Source organism: Physeter macrocephalus, chromosome 20, assembly GCF_002837175.3.
Source record: "Physeter macrocephalus isolate SW-GA chromosome 20, ASM283717v5, whole genome shotgun sequence".
In the NCBI taxonomy this organism is placed as follows: Eukaryota; Metazoa; Chordata; class Mammalia; order Artiodactyla; family Physeteridae; genus Physeter; species Physeter macrocephalus.
Genome location: NC_041233.1, coordinates 42739046 through 42763620, shown reverse-complemented (window position 1 = coordinate 42763620; position 24575 = coordinate 42739046). Strand labels below are relative to the sequence as shown.

General features: G+C 35.2%; 1 protein-coding gene across 16 annotated transcripts in view; it reads right to left on the bottom strand.

The window, feature by feature from the left end:
* Positions 1 to 24575, bottom strand: part of PCDH15 (protocadherin related 15) — a 699366-nt gene that overhangs the window by 568640 nt on the left and 106151 nt on the right. For 10 of the 16 annotated variants that reach the window (XM_055081163.1, XM_024121303.2, XM_024121300.1 and 7 more), the window contains exon 2: positions 366 to 431. The exons of 3 other annotated variants lie outside the window; for them this stretch is intronic. In XM_055081163.1, coding sequence (XP_054937138.1) covers positions 366 to 431 — 66 coding nt within the window. Of the gene's footprint in view, positions 1 to 365; positions 432 to 939; positions 955 to 24575 lie in introns of all 16 variants that reach the window. 3 more of the 16 variants (XM_024121304.2, XM_024121299.1, XM_024121292.1) reach the window with 1 other exon arrangement.

Here is a 24575-nt window from a genome sequence, read left to right as displayed (position 1 = left end):
GGTCCATTTCTTTTGGAGAAATACACTAGGTAACAGCATGAGTGATAGTCAACTCTACCTATTGACAAAGAAAAGTTCTAGCCAGTATCTATCTAGATGCATTCTTAGACTGATCGTGAATCAGATGACTTCTCTGCAGTCAAAACTAAACATTTCTATTCATTAAGTCTCTCATAATGTAATCCAAATAAAGTATTTCCAGTTAATGTCCTAATTTAAACTCATACAGGGAAGAAATTAAAGAGGAACTGTCAGTGGATTTGCTTTGAAGCTTTCATTTAGTACTTCCACACATATCAAATCTAGGCTCGAAATGAGAAATCCCTCTTAGATTAAGTCACTTTTAAAACACATAGCTTACTCACCATTCCGACTCTCTTCATCAATGGCAACTATGGTGGCTGGTGGTCCCCCCCTAGCTAGTTTGCAATCTAAAGAGAAAACAAGACAAAGTAAGAAGTAGCTACTGCAGGAGCACTTACCCTGAGATTAAATTCATTGAGATGTATATTGATATTTAAAAAGAAAAATCCTACAATCAAATTAATATGCATCATTTCTTTTAACAATTTTTTATTTTTAAAAATTCTCATAAGAGCTATATAGATTCCTTACCACATCGTAACAAAGACACTTTGTATACCATGAAACTGTTCAAATCTTACTGGAAAACACCAGCAGAGACCACTGGAGAGCAGAGGTCCTTCAGGACAGAGATAACGGGATGGTAATTTAACCCATAAAAATAACATAAAAGGATGATTAACAAGGATAAATTAAAGCATCACAACAGAAACAAACATAACTGGACTTTAATTGTAATAAAGGGTCTAATTAAAAAGAGTGAATAGATCTTTAATAATGTTCTAAAGAGAATAAAACAAAGACAGACAAGCAATGTTCATGAGGTTGTTTGAGATTTTATTTTTGTCATCTTACCCTCATATTGCCAGTCTGGAGTCAAAAGTATAGAGTCATCAATGAAAGCAGATCAGAAAAATGAAAGAAAGGAAGAAAGAATACATGTATATATTTAGCGAGGATTTAAAGACATAAATAGCATTATACAATAACAGATACATCACCTAGTGATTTCTGGAAATGAAATATATAAAATCCTTAGATTTTTATAATTCTAACACAGTAGTAACAAGTTAACTTGATAATGTATGTCACTAACATCTTAAAAATTATAGATCAACTCGAACATAAGATACAGTACACCTATGTGTCCTATGAAAAGGTAAGTAAAATTACTTATGAATTGTCTATTATCCCTGTGTTGAACAAACCTTAAGAATAGTGCCTGTCAATCAGTAGTGATTAATTTGTTATTTCAAACAATGCTAATACTGAAGTAGCTCATGATAATGAACATATAAATAGTATCATGAGCTATAACATCCATGATAATTAAAATGTGAAGGTTTTGCCTGGAAGATGTCAAAAGTAGACTTCTGAGACATAAAGAACTCTCCCAGGAGGTACTCGGTCAGCCTGATAGGGCTGTGTCACACAGTTAAATGTACATGGCACAGTCCTGTGACTGCAACATAAATTGGCTTAAAGCCATCCAAGTATGTGTGCTATTTGGAAGATGATTTCAAGGTTCACTACTTATCTATTAAAATTCTGCTATTATGTACATGGGCATGAATAAAAAAGGCTTTGGCAAGCATTGTTCTATATTGTAAGATATGTGCTCTCCCATATGAAGCTTAAAATATCAGAAATCTCCAGTTTTTCTCTCTTCATTCTGGTCAGTATTCAAGGAGTTTCAGGTCACAGCATTTTTAGATCTAAAATATCTCATTACACTTCATCCTCTCCTTCCTATAGCCCCTGGCATAGCACAGCTCCTCACTATTTGTCACCTCTACTCTTGCAGTGGTTTCCTCACTGATCTCCTAGAAGCTTTGTTCTCATTCTGCATTCATTTATTAATTTCATGAGAATTATTTTATGCACCCAAATCAAAGGTAAAATAATGGCACTTCTCTGCACAAAGAACTTAAGTTTCCTTTGGAGTGAAGAAAATTGTCTTCGGATATCATTCAAAGGATGTCATGGTCTTAACATTGTTTACTTAGAATTAAGCACTGTGCCCTTCAGTCACATCAGAGCCCTTACTCTTGCTAGAACGTATCTTGCATTAATAAGGAAGTATTGTTACCTAAATTCATTTCTGCCTCTACTCCTGCCTGGCAAGTCTCTGCTTCTCTTGGTAGAACTAGATTTCACCTATTCCACGAAAACTTGTCTATTTCCCCAGTCAGAATTTATCTTTTACTTCCATGTTCTCATAATACTTTGTTCATCTAGTTTTTTATTCATCTATGCATTCAAAAATTATTCAGTCATATTTGTAGATAATTTACTACGTGCTGAACATGGGAATTAAAAACCAACAACTTCTTTCTTCATGGATCTGAGTGATCAGATAAAAGACTCATAAACAACCACATAGGTATGGCACAGTGTGGTCTGTGTGAGTCAATTCTTTAATAAATTCATTAACAACACAAATGATTAAAATACAGAGAATGCCTGCTGGGAGTAGAAATGGGATACACAAGAAGGGAGAGGCAATCTGTGGAAAGAATAAAGGAAACATGACCAGTTCTTACAAGATGCAATTCTTGGATTACCAACATGCCTTCTGTTTGTATTTCAAAGAGTAGTTACCTTTCAATACTATTTTCTCTCTCCTCACTCTCCTTCTCTTTCTCTCTCTCTCCCTCCCTCCCTCCATATAATATATATATATACTATTTATATATGAGGTCACTGCCTTAGTTAAGATCCTCATAGCTGCAAAGTAGAGAAAAAGTGTGGTGAATCTGCATGTGAATATTGATAGAGGAATAGATATTTAACAAATAACTTTATAGGCAGGCAGGATAAAGGGAAAGGAAAGAAGGAGAAAGCTAGGCATACATATACAAAAACCTCTCACCATTTGGTTACTATTACATTTATGGGTAGACTTTTTCTACACATCTAAGTCAAGTACGACTCCCCATATTCCAGCCCTTCCTCCCTCCCTTACCCTTCCCATTCTCAGTTCATTCTTTAGCCATAACAAACCAAATTGATGTTTGCTGTGCCATCTGCCAAAATGCCCTTCCTCACCTTCTACCCCTGGTTAACTTCTATTTCCCTTTCAAGTACCTGGCAAGGCGTCACATCTTCTAGAAAATCTTCCTTGTTGTCTAGATTAAATGCCTCTTCTCTGCATTCCTTCAATATATACTGTATTCCACTGGGAAAATTACTTCATAAAAAATATATTAGTATTTTCTTCTCATAAAAGCTCCTTCAGACCAAGTCTGTGTCACATTTATATATCTAAGTAACCTCAGAATCAGACTAGAGTTGATCCTGAAAGAATGTTTGTTGAATTTTTCTGAACTGCCATCGGCCCAGCTGCAGTCTCTCATTGAACATCCCTCCATGAGTGCTACTCAGAAGCCACTGTTCTCATTATGTCCTCGCCAACAGAAACAGCCCAGGAATATAGGTGCAGCTACAGTTCCTCCCAGTCAGACCCCTTTAGATGACTTTCACTCAGCTTTATTCTTTTAGCAGCTTCCAAAACTCACAATAAGATATTTTTCATGCCCAACCAATAAACTTTCTTTATTCTGAATCAAAACAAAAATGATTAAAAAATTTTGACTCACAGCACTAATGAAGTGAGGTTAGTCAGATACATAAAAGTAATCTATTAATAACATTTTCACAACAGCCTAAGTGTTTGCTTCGGAATGATGTGTTCATGAAAGTATAATTAGTTTTGAAATGCACAAAAATATTTTTAATGACAAGTATATTCAGAGCTGTCTTGAAAAAAAGTAATTTTGGATGGAGTAACCAGGATGTATTATGTATGCAAAATATCCAAATGGAGATCAAAGTGAAAACTAGAAAGCAATTTGGGGGCTGGGTGATCCTGCTGTCTACGGTCTATGGATAATCTGTTTGCCAAGGAAAGACAGGTTAGCTGATGATGCCTATGCCTTGGAAACAAACTTCTGTAATCTATTTAATTTCACCCTTGACTGTCCAGGTTAAATCACAAATTCATTATTTTTCCTGCCTCAAATTTCTAACCTCTCAGGCCCCTACCTGATTCCCATATCCAATTTGTTGTAAAGTGCAGGATATGAATACACATAGCTGAATGCGCAGTGTGATTTATTTCCACAAATTTGTCATCAAGCTAAAAATAAGCCATATATTTTTTCTGTATATTTTTAAATTTCATGCAACAAGTCAGATTTAAAAACTAAAAATGTATTAGCAAGATATGGAATGACTGGTTTCAAATGAAATGAACCTGTGATATTCTGTTCTTATTATGACCTGAAGCTTAAGATCATGTTACTCTCCAAAGGGAATATCCAGAATTGTCCATATATGTTCATTCCTTACTAGGAAGAGAGAACAGCCAGGTAGACCTTATTTCCACCTTAGCCTATTCTCAAAACTTCCATTTAAGTTCAAACAATGTCTTTTTAATAAAATTTCAAATATATTGACTTTTTTCTTATATTAACATGACAATTGCCATCAATATGTCCAATGACTAGCATATTTCCTGCCTAGACCTCTCCTCTGAGTCTGGGCCCTGCTGCTCAGACAACATCTGTACTTGCAATTTCAAAGGTGCCTTAAATGCAACACTCCAAAATGGATTCTAGTTGCTACCCCCAGACCATAACTGGCCTCTTCCAGTATGTACTATTTCAGTGAATAACACAATTTTGCACCAAGTTGCATAAACCAGAAACCAGGGGGTCACCTTTGAGCCTGCCCATCACCCTTGCTTTTCTATGTTGAATCCCTCAATAAATCTTGACTTTCATTACTACAGAAAAACTTATATCCACCTACAGCTTTCAATCTGATGTCACTATGCTAATCCAATCTCTTATCTAGTCTAACAGGTTTTCCTAACTGTTCACCCTACAGGCAATCTTGCCCCACTCTTTTCATTTTCTATCTTTAACCACAGTGATCTTTTACAAATTAAAACGTGCTTACCAGTTAATGATGTACCATTGCTTTTATGTTAAAACAAAATTTTCATGATCTACAACTCTGTATAGTATGATTTTAGAATGAAAACCAAAATATATGGCCTACAAGGTCCTGCATGATATCGCCTTCTCCTTCCTCTCCAGTCTCATCTATTTCCATGTTCTCACTTGCTCTCTGCATTCAAGGCAGGTTTTTCTTTTCTTTTCTTTAATCATGATATCTTTTGTCCTGAACTACCTAAAGATCTTTCCAGATTGCATTATTTCTTATTTCTAATCTTCACACTCAACCCATTATTCACTTTTATATTCTTTAGATTTTAACTTGTGCGTCGCTTTTCCAAATAAATCATTTCCAATCCCCAGGTTCCCTGATATATACTCAGTTAATTCTGCCTTCTAATATCAAGTTATGAATATCTGACTCCTCACTGACAGAAAACGCAGTGATAATCTAAATCTTGTTTCTGTTCCTCAGTTGTGTTCCCAGGGCAAAGTTCCTGCCACATAGTTGTCAGCAACTATTTCTTGAATGCAAAATTGAAGAGCCTCGACCAAATTTGCAACAATTTTTTAAAAGCCCTCTATAACTTAATCTTTTTTCTTTTTAACGTGTGAAATGTTATTTTCGTATAAAAATAATGGGGAAAGAATGTGTAACAAATTAGTTATTAAAAGACAGGCCCACTGATACTATGCGAAGGGTAGCACCACATGCCACCTGAAAATATGTCACTTTGGCATGTGGAGCTGAAGGCAATAAAGACCCAGCAGACTCAGCAAAAGCCTTTATTATTATTATTTTCCCTCCTCTTTTTTTTTTTTTCCCCGTACGCGGGCCTCTCACTGTTGTGGCCTCTTGCGTTGAGGAGCGCAGGCTCAGCGGCCATGGCTCACGGGCGCAGCAGCTCCGCAGCATGTGCGATCTTCCCGGACCGGGGCACGAACCCGTGTCCCCTGCATCGGCAGGCAGACTCGCAACAACTGCGCCGCCAGGGAAGCCCTCCTCCTCCTTTTAAACAGCCTAAAAGGATTTAGAAAGGGGGCCTGTACCAGGAAGAGAGCTATTACTAGAGATAATTTTTTCATCTGAGAGAAGTATCTGCATGCAGGGCAAACATTTGTTTACTGAACATTTCCTTTTCTCATCTTCCTGTGAACTCCCTCTTTCCCTTTGAAGTCTCAGACCACTTATCCCTTTCCTTAGCTCAGGATGGTATTTAAGCCTCAATTGCCTGGTTGTGTTTGAGTCTCATATTTTTGTACACAATTAAATTTGTTTTTCCCCTGTTAATTGTTCTATTACAGGGAGGTCTCAGTCAAGAACCTAGAAATGTAGAAGAAAAATTTTTCCTTCCCTATGAGGAAAAAGCTACTATTCAAGTAAAGAAAGAGACAGTTTTGTAGGAATTCAGGATTTTGAGGGATTAGTTATGAAAGATCATAGACAGCTCAGAATTATAAAGAGGAGTAATGAAAAGAGGAGAAATTTTTCACTTGTTTCCAATTATCTATAGTTTCTATTAGAATTCTACACTCTGATCATCCAATTGACTGAACCGAAGAACTATTATGGAGCAAACTTACTCCAATATCCTATTAATGGCAAGGATGCATTCCAAGTTCCTTCATGATTTTATCAAACTGCATCTTAAAGAAATAAAACTCAAAGACCTCAGATATCAAAGCTCTCATGATATCAAAGATCACAAATATTTTTGTGTCAGTCTTTTAGAACTTTTACTTGGCCATTTCCTTACCAGCTCCCTATGATTATCAGTGAATTATTCTAGCACTCAGCAGAGTACTTGACATACTATACTCATTCAATATATTTGTTGAACTAGGGAACATCTTCCTCCATGGTAAAGGAATAAAACAAATAACCAATTAAATCATTATTATTCATCATTTCAAATCTTTTGGGGAGTGTTTAAAGTGTTAAAGGAACTGATTCCTAGTACAGTATAGAGCTTAAGAACATGTGCTTTGGAGTCAGAAAACCAATTTTTACATCCTAAAATTGGCTTTTAATAGCTGTATAAATTAAGTAGATCATTAACTTCTTATACCTCAGTTTAGGTAAATAGGTGTAATAGTAAGTATAACTACTTCATAGATTTATTACAAGTATAAATGAGATAATCTATGATAACTTCATTTTGCCTGGCAAAATGTACAGGCAGAATAGATGCACCTTAATTTGTACAGTATCATTATTTTAAGGAATGTATTTGGAAAATCGTTCCTATTTTTTTCCCTTTGACCAAAGGGTGGCAGAGAATCCCTTGGATTTCCCTAAATTTTCATTGAGGGCTGATCTTATTACATATGTGGTTGTGAAGTGCATTCTCATTAAGAATAAAAGCAGCCACATGACATGTCACTGATGGTCTGTATGGACAGAAAAATTGGAATTCTTGTTCCAGATATCAACCTAGAACCACTATCCTGGACTGAATTTACTAGAGGCAAATAGAATCCTTGAACTCCAGGTTTTAGAAAATAATGTGCTCACAATGACCCACTGGTCCCACAATAGTTTGGAAATGCATTGGTGTTCAAATGATCAAGCAGAAAGATCATGAAAGAGTCACAGATTTTCTGAAAACTCTACTCTTTTCAACATTCCTCTATTATCACTTTGGATATTCAAAGTCATCTGGTGTTTCTTATCTAGAAGCTTTCATTTTCACACACACACACACACACACACACACACACACACACACACACACACACACACACACACATTTTCTCTCCCCTCTCCCTCTCCATCTCCCTCTGGATCAGTCACTTAGTTCAAAGCAATTTGGCCTCTCATTCAAAGGAGTACTGCGCTCTCAAAATTTCTGGCCGCACAAACATTTTATTTTCAATTTGCTTGTCACAAGCAGTAGCAGAGAGACTATTCTTATATTTTTCTGTTGATCTTTGGAATATTTATTTCCAGGAAAATACACACAGGAGTGAAATCTTAATACAAAAACTGCTTGTTTTACATTTTGACTCTCTCATTCAAAAGAAAAGGAGTTTGACCTTGAAATTTATAAGATCAGTAGAACTATAAGTTGTAAAACTGTAGTCAGCAAATAGACCATAACTGAAAAAGCAAAATGAACTAAGCTAAAGGGCATTAAAAGTAAGTCATTTTCAATTCAAGAATAAGATATTAGCATTAATAGATTTCAAATATTACCATGGATGAAGGAAGGTGTATTTTATGATGCCTTAGTGTCATCATTAATTGGATTATATAATTTGATTACGGTGTTCCGACAATATGGTCTAGTAATGTCCACTGAAGTCATTAATGATTATTGTTCTATGTCACTGCTTTCATTAGGACGATTTACGTAGAGGCCATGGCTCCCTCAATCTCTACATTTTTTTCAAAAGTTACTATTTATTTCATATTCTAATTGGTCTATCAACAACAGTAAGATTTAAGATTTTTACATGGTTGGCATTTGGTGAGAGAAACCCATTCTCATTCTTAAGAAGTTAATGGATCTAAGTAATAGAAAGATAAGTAAAGGGCTGCAGGAAGAAGGCAGAACAGGAACTGAATTGTCAGAAGTCTGATCAGAAGATCAAGTAATACTTTTAAAATTATTTTTGTTCACTGGGAATATTACCATAATTCATTATTTTATAATTTCATGTAAATGCATTGTCAAATATGTTAGTATTTGTACCCAAGTGTAATGTTCTTACTTAATTCACACTGCATGAGTTAGAAGCTCTTTGAGTTTTCTTTCCATTGATAGCGACAGTTTTTCCTTACTCATATAAACTTCTGTCACAGGATCATAAATACATTTGAGGAACTTGACATGGATGAAATAGTTCTTGGTCCAAGGTATTTATGTCACCACTGACATCAGAAGAAGCAGCATGGTATTGTGGTTATGGACATAGCCTTGGGAAACAGACTGTCTAGGTTCATACTAGCCACATTTTAGCACTTGTTAGCTTCTAAGATCTTTGAAAGTGACTTAAACTCTCTGTAGCTCAGTTGCAAAACTGAAATTATTGTAGGAATAGTGATTGGCATATGGAAGTGCTTTATAAGTTATTGTTAGGTAAATTCTATTCTAAACAAATGAGCTAATCACATACAAAATTTGTATATCTCTACATTTTAAAAGCAGTGACTTTTACATGTTTTTAATTAAGTAGTAGTTTCTTAAATTTTTCAACAGTCAAAGGAAAGCCATATTTTATTAGCAGAACAAAATAGGCTTCATATATGTTAGCATTTTTGGTGTGCATTTAATGTACTAGAACAGCAACAATACATTTAATTATATGGCAACAGATTGCTAAGAATACATAGTTATAGTTGTATCAAGCAAAAGATCTTTCTAAAATTATCACAGGAATGCTTATAACTAAAATAAAAATAATCTGCTTTGGTAATCTAATGTAAAGTGGATTTTGTACTCCTAAAATCTCTTTGCAAGATCTTGCTTTATGTTACTCTAAAAATCTTCCTAAAAGGCTTTTTGCATTGGCTTATTTTACCATATTATCTAATTTGTCTTATGTTTTACAATTAACATATAAAGGAAAAAGAAAGGGATCAAGATTTGTGTCAATGAGGAAAACAAAATTATACAAAAAAAACACTTTATGATAAGCAGTTAAAGAGTTTACATTCATATTTCTGAAAGCTAATTTATTTTATTTTCTAATTACTCTTTTTTTTTAAACATCTTTATTGGAGTATAATTGCTTTACAATGGTGTGTTAGTTTCTGCTGTATAACAAAGTGAATCAGCTATACATATATCCCCATATCTCTTCCCTCTTGCGTCTCCCTCCCTCCCACCCTCCCTATCCCACCCCTCTAGGTGGTCACAAAGCACCGAGCTGATCTCGCTGTGTTATGTGACTGCTTCCCACTAGCTATCTATTTCTCATTTGGTAGTACATATATGTCCATGCCACTCTCTCACTTTGTCCCAGCTTACCCTTCCCCCTCCCTTTGTCCTCAAGTCCATTCTCTAGTAGGTCTGCATCTTTATTCCCATCCTGCCCCGTAGGTTCTTCATAACCATTTTTTTTTCTTTTTAGATTCCATATATATGTGTTACCATACAGTATTTGTTTTTCTCTTTCTGACTTACTTCACTCTGTATGACAGACTCTAGGTCCATCCACCTCACTACAAATAACTCAGTTTCATTTCTTTTTATGGCTGAGTAATATTCCATTGTATATATGTGCCACATCTTCTTTATCCATTCATCTGTTGATGGACAGTTAGGTTGCTTCCATGTCCTGGCTATTGTAAATAGAGCTGCAATGAACATTTTGGTACATGACTCTTTTTGAATTATGGTTTTCTCAGGGTATATGCCCAGTAGTGGGATTGCTGGGTTGTATGGTAGTTCTATTTGTAGTTTTTTAAGGAACCTCCATACTGTTCTCCATAGTGGCTGTATCAATTTACATTCCCACCAACAGTGCAAGAGGGGTCCCTTTTCTCCACACCCTCTCCAGCATTTATTTGTATATTTTTTGATGATGGCCATCTGACTGGTGTGAGGTGATATGTCATTTTAGTTTTGATTTGCATTTCTCTAATGATTAGTGATGTTGAGCATTCTTTCATGTGTTTGTTGGCAATCTGTATATCTTCTTTGGAGAAATGTCTATTTAGGTCTTCTGCCCATTTTTGGATTGGGTTGTTTGTTTTTTTGATATTGAGCTGCATGTAAATTTTGGAGATTAATCCTTTGTCAGTTGATTCACTTGCAAATATTTTCTAATTACTCTAAATGAGGTAGCTCAGAGGAAATTCTCAATCACGATTCTTACTAAGATGCTCAACGAGGTCAAAAGCTAAAAGCTGCAGCATCAACATCACTGTTTAAAACTGCATTCTTCAAACAAAGACTTTTAATAATTCTTTGTATACAGTCTGCTTTGCCTCTTTAAATCAAGTTTTTTGCTACAATCCACTTATGAGTATCTAAACTGTCAGTAAAAAAGCAAACTCTATGGACTAAATTATAAGGAAAATATTTAAAGCATTTTATTACTCATAATATTACAGACCATATCCATGTAAACATCACATCTGTTTTCCTACATCTTCCAGTTTTATTAAGATATTATTGACATATATGTAAGTTTAAGGTATACAGTGTGATGACTTGATACATATATATATTGTAAAGTGGTTACCACAATAAGTTTATTTAACACCTCCATACTCTCGTATAATTACCCATTTTAGTGTGAGGTGATAACATTTGAGATCTACTCTCTTAACTTTCAAGTATATGATATTGATATAATATTTTTAATTATAGTCACTGTGCTGTACATTAAATCCTCAGAATTTATTCATCTTAGAGCTGGAATATTGTACCCTTTGGCTAACATCTCCATTTTCCCCATCCACCAGCCACTGGCAACCATAAGTTTCTATGAGTTCAGCTTTTTTAGATTCCACATATAACTGAGAAGATATGTATTTGACTTACTCTGACTTATTTCACTTAGCATAATGCCCTCAAAGTCTATCATGTTTTTGCAACAAGCAAGATTTCCTTCATTTTTATGGCTGAATAATATTCCATTTTGTACATATACTACATTTTCTTCATTAATCTGTCAGTGGACACTTAGGTCATCTCCATCTCATAATTTGCATATGTTGAACCATGCTGCATCCCAGGAATAAATGCCACTCGATGGTGATATATGATCCTTTTAATTTGCTGCTGATTTTAGTTTGCTAGCATTTTCTTGAGAATTTTTGCCTCTGGACTCACCAAGGGTATTGGTCTGTAGTTTTCTTCTTGTGTAGTGTACTTTTCTGGCTTTGGTAACAGAATAATGATGCCCTCATATAATGAGTTTGGCAGTGTTTCTTCCTCTTCAATTTTTTTGGAGGAGTTTGAGAAGGACTGACATTAATTCTTCTTAAATATTTGATAGAATTCAGTGAAACCATCTGGTTAGTCCTGGGCTTTTCTTTTTTGGGATGTTTTGGTGACTGGTTCAGTTTCCTTACTCATTATTGATATGTTCAAATTTCCTATTTCTTCATGATTCAGTCTTAGTAGATTGTATTGCTAGGAATTTATCTACTTCTTCTAGGTTATCCAATTTCTTGGTGTATAATTGTTCAGAGTAACTGCCTATGATCCTTTGTATTTCTGTGGTGTCAGTAGTAATGTGTCTTCTTTTATTTATGATATATTTATTTGAATCTTCTCTCTTCTTTCTTAGTCTAGTAAAATGTTTGTCAATTTTGTTAGATTTAAAGAAAAGATAGCTCTTAGTTGCATTGATCTTTTCTATTGTTTTTTCTTGTTCTCTGTGTCATCTATTTCTGCTCTGATCTTTGTTATTTCCTTCTTTCTGCTAACTTTGGGCTTCTTCTAGTTCCTTGAAATATACAGTTAGGATGTTTATTTGTGCTCTTTCTTTTTTCTTAATGTAGGCTTTTAAAAATTAATTAATTAATAATTAATTAATTGCTATAGCCTTCCCTGTTGCATTGCTTTTACTGCATCCCATAAGTTTTGATATTTTGTGTTCCCATTTTCATTTACTTCAAGATACTTTTAAAAATTTCTCTTTTTTTGGCCTTCCCTGGTGGTGCAGTGGTTGAGTCTGCCTGCCGATGCAGGGGATGCGGGTTCGTGCCCTGGTCTGGGAAGATCCCACATGACGCAGAGCGACTAGGCCCGTGAGCCGTGGCCGCTGAGCCTGTGCGTCCGGAGCCTGTGCTCTGCAACGGGAGAGGCCACAACAGTGACAGGCCCGTGTACCAGAAAAAAAAAAAAAATTCTCTTTTGACTTATTCTTTGAGCCATTGATGTTCTGGCAAGTGATGTTTTAATTTCCACACATCTGTGATTTTTCCAGTTTCCTCCTATTACTGATTTCTTGTTTTATAACATTGTGATCAGAAAAGATACTTGGTATGACTTCAGCTTCTTACATTTGCTAACATTTGTTTTGTGATTTAATGAATAATTTACCCTGGAGAATGTTCTGTGTGCACTTGAAAAAATGTGTATGCTGCTGCTGTTAAGTGGAATGTACTGTATGTTTGTGTTAGGGCCATTTAGTGTAACATATAATTCAAATTCAATGTTTCCTTATTAATATTTTGGTTGGATGAGATATTCATTGTTGAAAGTGGAGCACTGTGGTCCCCTACTATTATTGTATTGTTATCTATTTCTCACTTCAGATCTGCTAGTATTTGCTTAATATATTTAGGTACTCTGTTGTTGGGTACATATATATTTAGGATTTTTATATCTTCCTTTTGAATTGCCCCCTTTTTTATTATATAATGATCTCTTTTGTTTGTTAAGAGTTTTCTACTTAAAGTCAACTTTGTTCAACATAAGTATAGCTATTCATGCTCTCATAGCTACTCATGATCTCTTTTGGTTTCCATTTGTATGGAAATGCCTTCATTTTGAGCTTCTATATGTCTTTAAAGCTGAAGTGAGTTTTTTGTAGGTAGTATATAGTTGGGTCTTGCTTTTTAAATCACTCAGCCACTCTGTGCTTTCTGATTTGATAATTTAGTCCATTTAGATTTACAGTATCTATTGATGGGTAAGGACTTACTAATTCTATCTCATTTATTGTTTTTTGGCTGCTTTGTAGTTCCCTTGCTTCTTTTTTCCTCTTTTATGCCTTTCTTGTGATTTACTGATTTTCTCTAATGATGTGTTTTGCTTCCCTTCTCTTTGCCTTTTGTGTATCTACTGAGAGTTTTTACTTTTCAGTTATCATGGGGCTTACAGAAAGCATCTTATAGATATGGCAGTCTATTTTAAGATGAAAACAACTTACCTTCAATTGCATACACTCTACACATTTACTCTCCCACCCCCACAATTTTACATTTTTTGTGTCACAATTTACATTTTTGTATTGTGTATCCATTAACTAATTAGTGTAGCTATAGTTATTTTTAATACTTTTGTCCTTTAATGTTTATACTAGAGTTAAGTGATTATCAAACCACCATATTACAGCATTAGAATAATCTGAAGTTGACTATATATTTACCTTTACCTCATGTTTTAAAATATGTTTTATTATAATTTATCCTTTTGTTTCAGTTCAAATAATTCCTTTCGGTGCTTCTTGTAAAGTAGGTGTAGTGGTCTCTCCTTCATTTCTGAAAGACAACTTTGCCATGTAAGTATTACTGGTTAGCATGTTTTTTCTTTAAGCACTGTGAATATATCATCCCACTCTGTCCTGTCCTATACATTTTCTGCTGATAAATCCATCTATAGTCTTAAGGGATTTCCCCTATATGTGAGAAATTTTTTATTTTCTGTTTTAAAAATTCTCTTTGTCTTTGATTTTAGATGGTTTTATTATAATGTGTCTTTTGAAAGATTGTTTTGGTTTGAAATTTTGGGGGTGATTTATTAAATTCTTGAACATCAATATATAAATCTCCCCTAGATTTGGAACATTCTCAGCCCTTACTTTTTAAAATAAGCTTTGTGCCACCTTCTCCCTTTCCTCCTTCTGGGGACTCTAATAACGCATAGATTGTTTCTTTTAAGGGTACTCCATAATTCACTCAGGATTTCTTCACTCTTTTTAATTTCCAGGTTTTGTTGTACTTGTTCTCTTCTGACTGAATTATTCCAAATAAACTGTCTTCCAGTTTATTAATTCTTTCTTCTGCTTGGTTGAGTCTACTATTGAAGCTCTCTATTGAATATCTTCAGTTCAATCATTGCATTCTTCAACTCTAGGGTTTCTTCTATTTTTCTTTCTTTTGAATTTTATTTTTTTATACAGCAGATGCTTATTAGTCATCCATTGATGTGTATACATGTCAATCCCAATCTCCCAATTCATTGCACCACCAACCCCACTGCCGCTGCTTTTCCCCCTAGGTGTCCATACGTTTGTTGTCTACATCTGTGTCTCAATTTCTGCCCTGCAAACCAGTTCATGTGTACTATTTTTCTAGGTTCCACATATATGCATTAATATGTGATATTTGTTTTTCTCTTTCTGACTTACTTCACTCTGTATGACAGTCTCTAGATTCATCCATGTCTCTACAAATGACCCAATTTTGTTCCTTTATATGGCTGAGTAATATTCTCTTCTATATATATGTACCACATCTTCTTTATCCATTCGTCTGTTGATGAGCATTGAGGTTGCTTCTATGACCTGGCTATTGTAAATAGTGCTGCAATGAACATTGGGGTGGATGTGTCTTTTTGAATTGTGGTTTTCTCTGGATATATGCCCAGTAGTGGGATTACTGGGTCATATGGTAATTCTATTTTTAGATTTTAAGGAACGTCCATACTGTTCTACATAGTGTCTGTCTCACTTTACATTCCCACCAACAGTGCAAGAGGGTTCCCTTTTCTCCACACTCTCGCCAGCATTTGTTGTTTGTAGATTTTCTGATGATGCCCTTTCTAACTGGTGTGAGGTGATACCTCATTGTAGTTTTGATTTACATTTCTCTAATAATTAGTGATGTTGAGCAGCTTTTCATGTGCTTCTCGGCCATCTGTATGTCCTCTTTGGAGAAATGTCTATTTAGGTCTTCTGCCCATTTTTTGATTGGGTTGTTTGTTTTTTTAATATGGAGCTGCATGAACTGTTTATATATATTGGAGATTAATCCCTAGGCTATTGATTCATTTGCAAATATTTTTTCCCATTCTGAGGGTTGTCTTTTTGTCTTGTTGTAGCTTCCTTTGCTTTACAAAAGCTTTTAAGTTTCATTAGGTCCCATTTGTATATTTTTGTTTTTATTTCTATTACTCTAGGAGGTGGATCAAAAAAGATCTTGCTGTGATTTATGTCAAAGAGTGTTCTTCCTATGTTTTCCTCTAAGAGTTTTATGGTGTCTGGTCTTACATTTAGGTCTCTAATTCATTTTGAGTTTATTTTTGTGTATGGTGTTAGGGAGTGTTCTAATTGCATTCTTTTACATGTAGCTGTCCAGTTTTCCCAGCACCACTTATTGAAGAGGCTGTCTTTTCTCCATAGTATATCCTTGCCTCCTTTGTCATAGAATAGTTAAGCATAGGTGTGTGGGTTTATCTCTGGGCTTCCTATCCTGTTCCATTGATCTATATTTGTTTCTGTGCCAGTGCCATATTGTCTTGATTATGGTAGCTTTGTAGTATAGTCTGGAGTCAGGGCGTCTGATTCCTCCAGCTCCGTTTTTTTCCCTCAAGACTTCTTTGGCTATTCAGGGTCATCTGTGTCTCCATACAAATTTTAAGATTTTTTGTTCTACTTCTGTAAAAAATGCCATTGGTAATTTGATAGGGATTGCATTGAATCTGTACATTCCTTTGGGTAGTATAGTCATTTTCATAATATTGATTCTTCCAATCCAAGAACATGGTATATCTCTCCATCTGTTGGTATCATCTTTAATTTCTTTCAACAGTGTCTTACAGTTTTCTGCATACAGGTCTTTTTTTCTCCCTAGGTAGGTTTATTACTAGGTATTTTATTCTTTTTGCTGCAGTGGTAAATAGGAGTGTTTCCTTAATTTCTCTTTCAGATTTTTCATCATTAGTGTATAGGAATGCAAGAGATTTCTCTGCATTCATTTTGTATCCTGCAACTTTACCAAATTCATTGATTAGCTCTAGTAGGTTTCTGGTGGCATCTTAAGATTCTCTACGTATAGTATCATGTCATCTGCAAACAGTGACAGTTTTACTTCTTCTTTTCCAATTTGTATTCCTTTTATTTCTTTTTCTTCTCTGTTGCTGTGGCTAGGACTTCTAAAACAATGTTGAATAATACTGGCAAGAGTGGACATCCTTGTCGTTTTCCTGATCTTAGAGGAAATGCTTTCAGTTTTTCACCATTGAGAATGATGTTTCTTGTACGTTTGTCGTATATGGCCTTTATTATGTTGAGGTAGGTTCCCTCTATGCCCACTTTCTGGAGAGTTTTTATCATGAACTGGTGTTGAATTTTGTCAAAAGCTTTTTCTGCATCTACTGAGATGATCATATCGTTTTTATTCTTCATTTTGTTAATATGGTGTATCACATTGATTGATTTCTGTATACTGAAGAATCTTTGCATCCCTGGGATAAATCTCACTTGATCATGGTGTATGATCCTTTTAATGTGTTGTTGGATTCTGTTTGCTAGTATTTTGCTGAGGATTTTTGCATCTATGTTCATCTGTGATATTGGTCTCTAAATTTCTTTTTTTGTACTATCTTTGTCTGGTTTTGATATCCCTGGTTCAATCTTGGAAGGTTGTACCTTTCTAAGAATTTGTCCTTTTCTTGCAGGTTGTCCATTTTATTGGCATAGAGGTGCTTGTAGTAGTCTCTTTTGATGCTTTGTATTTCTGCGGTGTCTGTTGTAACTTCTCCTTTTTCATTTCTAATTTTATTGATTTGAGTCCTCTCCCTCTTTTTCTTGATGAGTCTGGCTACTGGTTTATCAATTTTGTTTACCTTCTCAAAGAACCACCTTTTAGTTTTATTGATATTTGCTACTGTTTTCTTTGTTTCTGCTCTGATCTTTAATTGATTTCTAATCTCATAGTGTTGTGGTCAGAAAAGATGCTTGATATGATTTCAATTTTCTTAAATTTACTTAGGCTTGACTTGTGACTCAGGATGTGATCTATCCTGGAGAATGTTCCATGTGCCCTTGAGAAGAAAGTGTAATCTGTTGTTTTTGGATGGAATGTCCTATATATATCAATTAAATCTCTCTGGTCTATTGTGTCATTGAAAGCTTCTGTTTCCTTATTTATTTTCATTTTGGATGATCTGTCCATTGGTGTAAGTGAGGTGTTAAAGTCCCCCACTATTAAAGTGTTACTGTCGATTTCCTCTTTTATAGCTGTTAGCAGTTGCCTTATGTATTGAGGCGCTCCTGTGTTGGTGTATATATATTTATAATTGTTATATCTTCCTCTTGGATTGACCCCTTGATCATTATGTAGCGTCCTTCCTTGTCCCTTATAACATTCTTTATTTTAAAGTCTAGTTTATCTGATATGAGTATTGCTACTCCAGCTTTATTTTGTTTTCCATTTGCATGGAATATCTTTTCCATCCCCTCACTTTCAGTCTGTATGTGTCCCTAGGTCTGAAGTGGGTCTCTTGTAGACAGCATATATATGGGTCTTGTTTTTGTATCCATTCAGCAAGCCTGTGTCTTTTGGTTGGAACATTTAATCCATTCACGTTTAATGTAATTATTGATATGTATGTTCCTATGACCATTTTCATAATTGTTTTGGGTTTATTTTTGTAGGTCCTCTTCTTCTCTTGTTTTTCGCACTTAGAGAAGTTCCTTTAGCATTTATTGTAGAGCTGGTTTGGTGGTGCTGAATTCTCTTAGCTTTTGCTTGTCTGTAATGCTTTTGATTTCTCCATCGAATCTGAATGAGATCCTTTCCTTCCAGAATTATATTATTTGTATGTTTTTCCCTTTCATCACTTTAAGTATATCATGCCACTCCCTTCTGGCTTGTAGAGTTTCTGCTGAGAAATCAGCTGTTAACCATATCGGAGTTCCCTTATATGTTATTTGTCATTTCTCCCTTGCTGCTTTCAATAATTTTTCTTTGTCTTTAATTTTTGCCAATTTGATTACTATGTGTCTCAGCGTGTTTCTCCTTGGGTTTATCCTGTATGGGACTCTCTGCGCTTCCTGGACTTGGGTGGCTATTTCCTTTCCCATGTTAGGGAAGTTTTCGAGTATAATCTCTTCAAATATTTCTTGGCTTCTTTCTGTCTCTTTTCTCCTTCTGGAATCCTTATAATGCATATTTTGTTTAAACATTTCTTGCATCTTCTCAATCTTTGCCTCCATTCTTTTTCCAAGGTCCTGGATCATCGTTACTATCATTATTCTGTATTCTTTTTCTGGAAGGTTTCCTATCTCCACTTCCTTTAGTTGTTTTTCTGGGGTTTTATCTTGTTCCTTCATCTGCCTTTTCATCTTTTCTCTCCCTGTGAATGTGGTTTTTGTTCCACAGGCTGCGGGATTGTAGTTCTTCTTGCTTCTGCTGTCTGCCCTCTCTTCTACTTTTTTTAATGATTTCTGTTTCTTGAATTTCTGGTTTTTTCCTGTATTATTTTTCTAATTTAATTTACTTGTCTCTGTGTATTTCCTTGTAGTTCGCTGTATTTATTTCAGAGGTTTATTCTGAATTCTTTGTCAGACAATTCATAGACCTCCATTTCTTTAGGGTCAGTCATTGGTGTTTTATTAATTTCCTCTGGTAGTTTCATGTTTTCTTCATATTAATGATTCCTGTGACCTTAGGTTAGTGTCTGTTCATTTGGGAAGTAAGGACTTCTTCTATTAGTTGCATACTGGCTTTGTAAGGCAAAGCCCTTCATACATCAGCACATCCAGAGATTCTGACAGGTCTGTCTAGCAGTGTCTGTAAGAAAGCTTGCTGTTAGAGTTGTTAAATAGGAACTACTGGTACCTGGGTCAGCAGGTGGGAAGGCCTGGCATTTGGGTACATGGGGACCAGCCTGTGCCTCTTGCTGTGGGAGCAAGCTGGAGTGTAGGTTTACTGGGGTAGGCCTGACCCCTGAGTCTTCAATGATAGCCTGGGATTTGGGTCTGTGTGGGTGGACCTGGATTCTGTATCCACAGGGGCTAACCATGTGCTAGTTATCACTGGTGTGGGCATATCTTTTGGATCAACAGGTTCCAGTCCAGTAATGGAATGGGGTAGGAACCTAGTTTTATGGGTGTTAGCCTGGAAGCTGAGGCAATGGGAGCCCAGTGTTAGGGTGGTCTGGGAGCCTGGGTTTACTGAATCTGATCTGGATTCTACATCCATGGAGGCTGATCTGGCACTGGGCTGGGTCAAAAATATGGGTCTGTGATAGTCATCCTGGTGTTGGGCCTGACAAGGAGCCTTGGTTTTTGGTTGCCCATTCAGTACCTGGATTTGCAGAAGCTAGGATTACAGTTTTGACCATGGCCATAAAAATAAAAAAACATTATTGAAAAAATTGATTTTTTTTTTTTTGGTGCAGAAGTTTTCTTTAGAGTTCTCAAAAACTGAAAATAATAAAAAACCGAAGCCAAGTATTTTACCACCCTTGACATTTAGAGATGATGTTTTTGACAGTTTGCTATCCACATGTACAACATATGAGGAAGAAATCTTTATGTCCTGTAGAGTTTACCACTCATTGATTCATTTTTAGACAATCCGCTATATAGATGCCTGTGGTTTTGAAGATCTGCTGCCATTTAAAAGAACTTCTCAGTGGTAGGATTCCATATTTTATATCTTTGTGTTTGTCCTATAACACAATTTGCTAACAGTGAGCCCCAAAAAACACTTTATTGTTATAACTGCTTTCCAAGATACATAGTTTCTTATTTTACAATCATCCTTCCATTCTTAGTATTGTATGTCTAATGGTACACACATAGCAGTTTTCTATGATATTCAAAAAACAGGACAATGCTACAAATAGAGGAAATCAATCTTTTCAGAATTTGTTACATTAAGAGCATCTTATTATACCTCCCCTCAAATTAGTTTACTTGAATATGATAGTGGACTTCTTATTCTGTTTTTAGATTTTTACCCCCACAAAGTTTGGTAATATTCTTATCATCATGAGGTAACGTTTTAAAATTCCAATTATCATAATCAGTCAAGAACCAGAAAATTAGATAAGCATATTCCCCTATATCCCAAATGTCTATACACTAATGCTCATAAACGTGACAGTTAGAGAAAGCCCTAGATCTTCACTCAGTATCGAACCTACTTTTCTTTTCCATACTATTATAATAAAATTTGTTTTCTTCTTTCCTAATCCAAAATGGATTGTAAAACATTAATAAAAGTAGAGAAGGTATGAGGGAAAAGAGACATGTCTAAAGGAATGCACAATTTCAGTTGGAGAGCAAGAGAAGAGAGAGTAAAAATTATTAAAAGTAAATACAAGGGGCTTCCCTGGTGGCGCAGTGGTTGCGCGTCCGCCTGCCGATGCAGGGAAACCGGGTTCGCGCCCCGGTATGGGAGGATCCCACATGCCGCGGAGCGGCTGGGCCCGTGAGCCATGGCCGCTGAGCCTGCGCGTCCGGAGCCTGTCCGCCCGCATACCACAAAAAAAAAAAAAAAAAAAAAAAAAAAAAAAAAAAAAAAAAGTAAATACAAGAACTTACCAAGCATAGTTGTCTAGAGCAAATTATGTCCTTCTGTATTAAAATAGCTCCAGCATGGCTTTATAACACTTTGTGCTAATTAAGAATTATATTAATGATCTTAACTCAGCACCATATTATTTAATTTATGTAAACTCTTTAAATAATGGCAAACATACAATATACAATTTAGAAAGATTTAAATCCATGGAGCTTATAGTAAAAACAAATGCTGATTAAAATGAGATATTTTTGTTCTGTTAAATTGTAAAATATTTTATTAAAAAGATAATAGCCAGATTCAGTTAGAGAGTAAGAAAATAAAAATTATTAGGTGATTTTGGTGGGGCTATAAATTGTGTGTGTGTATGTGTGTGTATTTAAGAAAAAAAATTGAAAGGCAATTAGGCCTTTGAGAAAGTGCTATTTGACAGGGACATTTTACTTTGGGGAATACAGTAATATAGAAATAATCAGACAAGGACACATTAATACTAAAAGTACATATACTAGTAATATATTATATAATTTTGTTAAACTATTATTGTTTGAGCATACTCTACAGATGCGGCAGATATTGTAGACTGGTCCACCCACTCCAATTCCTTTTTTAGTATGATTTTTTATACCATAGAGGCTATGAAGCTTAAAACTGCCTTCCCAGACTCATTTGCAGATGGGCTTTCCTCATAACCTGCTAAATAGAACACACTCTCATGACACTTAAAGGAAAAAAGGACTGAGTGAGCCAAAGGGAACTCCAGTAAGCATAATACAAGAAGTGTGTGGTCCTTTGAGATCAGTTGTGGTAGATAAATTAGTGTCAGGTCCAGAGTATCCTAGATGCCATGCTGGGTGTTGCACCACTGAAGTTTAACTAGAAAGTTCAGAGTTACAGTTGAGTGTTTCTCTAGCTTTCTTTATCTTGCCTCTGTAGCAATGTAGCTTAACTTTCTTTTATTTCGAAGTCACTTGATACATGTTAATCAATTTCAGATGAAAATGGCCATCTGGATTCTATCATTTGTACGATAAAATCTGACAATTTGAAATTAGCCATCAAAAAATACATTCGTGGGGCTTCCCTGGTGGTGCAGTGGTTGAGAGTCTGCCTGCCGATGCAGGGGACGTGGGTTCGTGCCCCGGTCCGGGAAGATCCCACATGCCGTGGAGCGGCTGGGCCCGTGAGCCATGGCTGCTGAGCCTGTGCTCCACAGCGGGAGAGGCCGCAACAGTGAGAGGCCCGTGTACCACACACACAAAAAATACATTCGTGTTGTTGAAGAAATTCTGATGTCATGAGCAATGATCATAAGAAGTGAAAAAGCAGGTTTTAGAGCTGTATGTAAATTCTGATCTTATTTTTAAGTTGGTATATATAAAAATGTTCAATATTAAAAGCTAATAAATGCCCATTTTTCTTATTATTGCTATTAGTGCTTTCTTACGGCTTAAAATTTCTAAATTTGTTCATCTGTTGTTTTTACAATAAGAAAACATGATAAATACAATTTGGAAAGTAAAATAAGGAACTGCACTTATCTAGAAAAATACTTATGGGAAATAACACAAATTCTAAATAGAATAAATAATCCTATAAGTAATATAAAATGCAGAACACTATAATGTGGCAAAATCTGTTGTATTAGAACACATTTAAATTTAAAATTCATTAAAGCTATGAGAGATGTCTTCTTGTCATCTTGCCACACTGAAGACCACTGGAAGCTGCCATTTTACCTGCTACAAGAGAGACAGTCATTCCCTAATGCCTCCTTTAACTCAGCATTATCCCTGTCAACTCAGATTTTGAAATTTGGCACATGGCACTGATGGCAGCATGACAGATAGGGTCTCAAAGTGTCAATGAATTCATGTTCACTTAGGGAACCAAGCTAGTCCCCTGCTCCAGGAAGGCTGTCGTAATGTAGTAAGAAAGCTATAGGCAGGAGATTCACATTCCAATCAAAGGCAAGTACACGGCAGGGAAGAGCCATCATCCATTCAGTACATGTTGGCACTCACTCTGTTTAAAACAATTCAGTCCTCCATATACTCCTACTCTGTTTTTCTTCTACTTATTGTGTAGTGAGATATGCACACTGTGAACAGAGTAAGCTAATAATATTTTTGAAAGAAAAAATAAAATTGTTGAGCATGCAGTTTAACATGACATTTATCACTACTTAATGTTTCTCAAGCAAAATGTTCTATTTACACAACAACCATCTTGCCATCCATCTTGTCACTGTTCTCTTTGTTTACTATTTTCGTTTTCCTTTTATAGAAATGTTTAATAAATCAGACACACAATAAATGGTACTTAATATATTTTTAGAATTTAAAAATACTATTACAATAAAATGAATATTTATGTCCCTGCCACCCACAGTAAGAAAATATTACTAGCACCTCATAAATCTTCTTTGTGCCTTATGGTAGAATTTTGCAAGTTTTTATGCTTTGAATAATAGAATTACATTGCATGTATCCTGAAACTTGCCTCTTCCCTTGAAATATTGATACTATCTTTTGAGATGAGTCCATACTGATGCAAGTACATTTTATGGACTTGATGCTAAAGACTATTCCATTGTACAACTAGATTACACTCCATTTACCTATTATCCTATTTGTAGGATTATTATTGTGATACAATTTTTTGTTTGCATTTAGGAACAAAGTCCCAATGCATATTATGGCATATTTCTCTTGGTTTGCAATTGGAACAATATTTGGGGACATATTCTTAGGTACAGAAGTGCTGGGTCATAAGTATGGTGTGTATTTAAATTTACTAAGTTATCTCAATTTATTTTCCTAAATTGCTGTACCATTTCCTCAGTTACCAGAAATTTCAGAGTTCCTCTTTCTCCTGTCTCCACAACACTTGATATTCAATTTTTGTCATTTTGACTGCTGTGACAGAATGTTTCATGTGCTGACATTTACATTTTTTTTTGACTACTTGGCAAATTTTCATTTTTACTGAACATGAGTGTCTCCTCTTCTATGAAATGCATATTCAATTTCATGTTGCATTGCTTGTTTTCTTTTTTTTTAACATCTTTATTGGAGTATAATTGCTTTATAAACTTGTTTTCTTAACTGATGTATTCTGGTAACTGATTATTGTTACATGTGTTGAAAATATCTCTTATCCATCATGTAATATACTACCATCCTCTTTTGGGTCTTTTCATAAAGAAGATTTTTTAAAATTTTATTTTAAAATTTTTATTTAAATTGGAGTATTGTTGATTTACAATGTTGTGTTAGTTTTAGGTGTACAGCAAAGTGATTCAGTTATACATATATCTATTCTTTTTCAGATTATTTTCCCATTTAGGTGATTACAAAATATTGAGT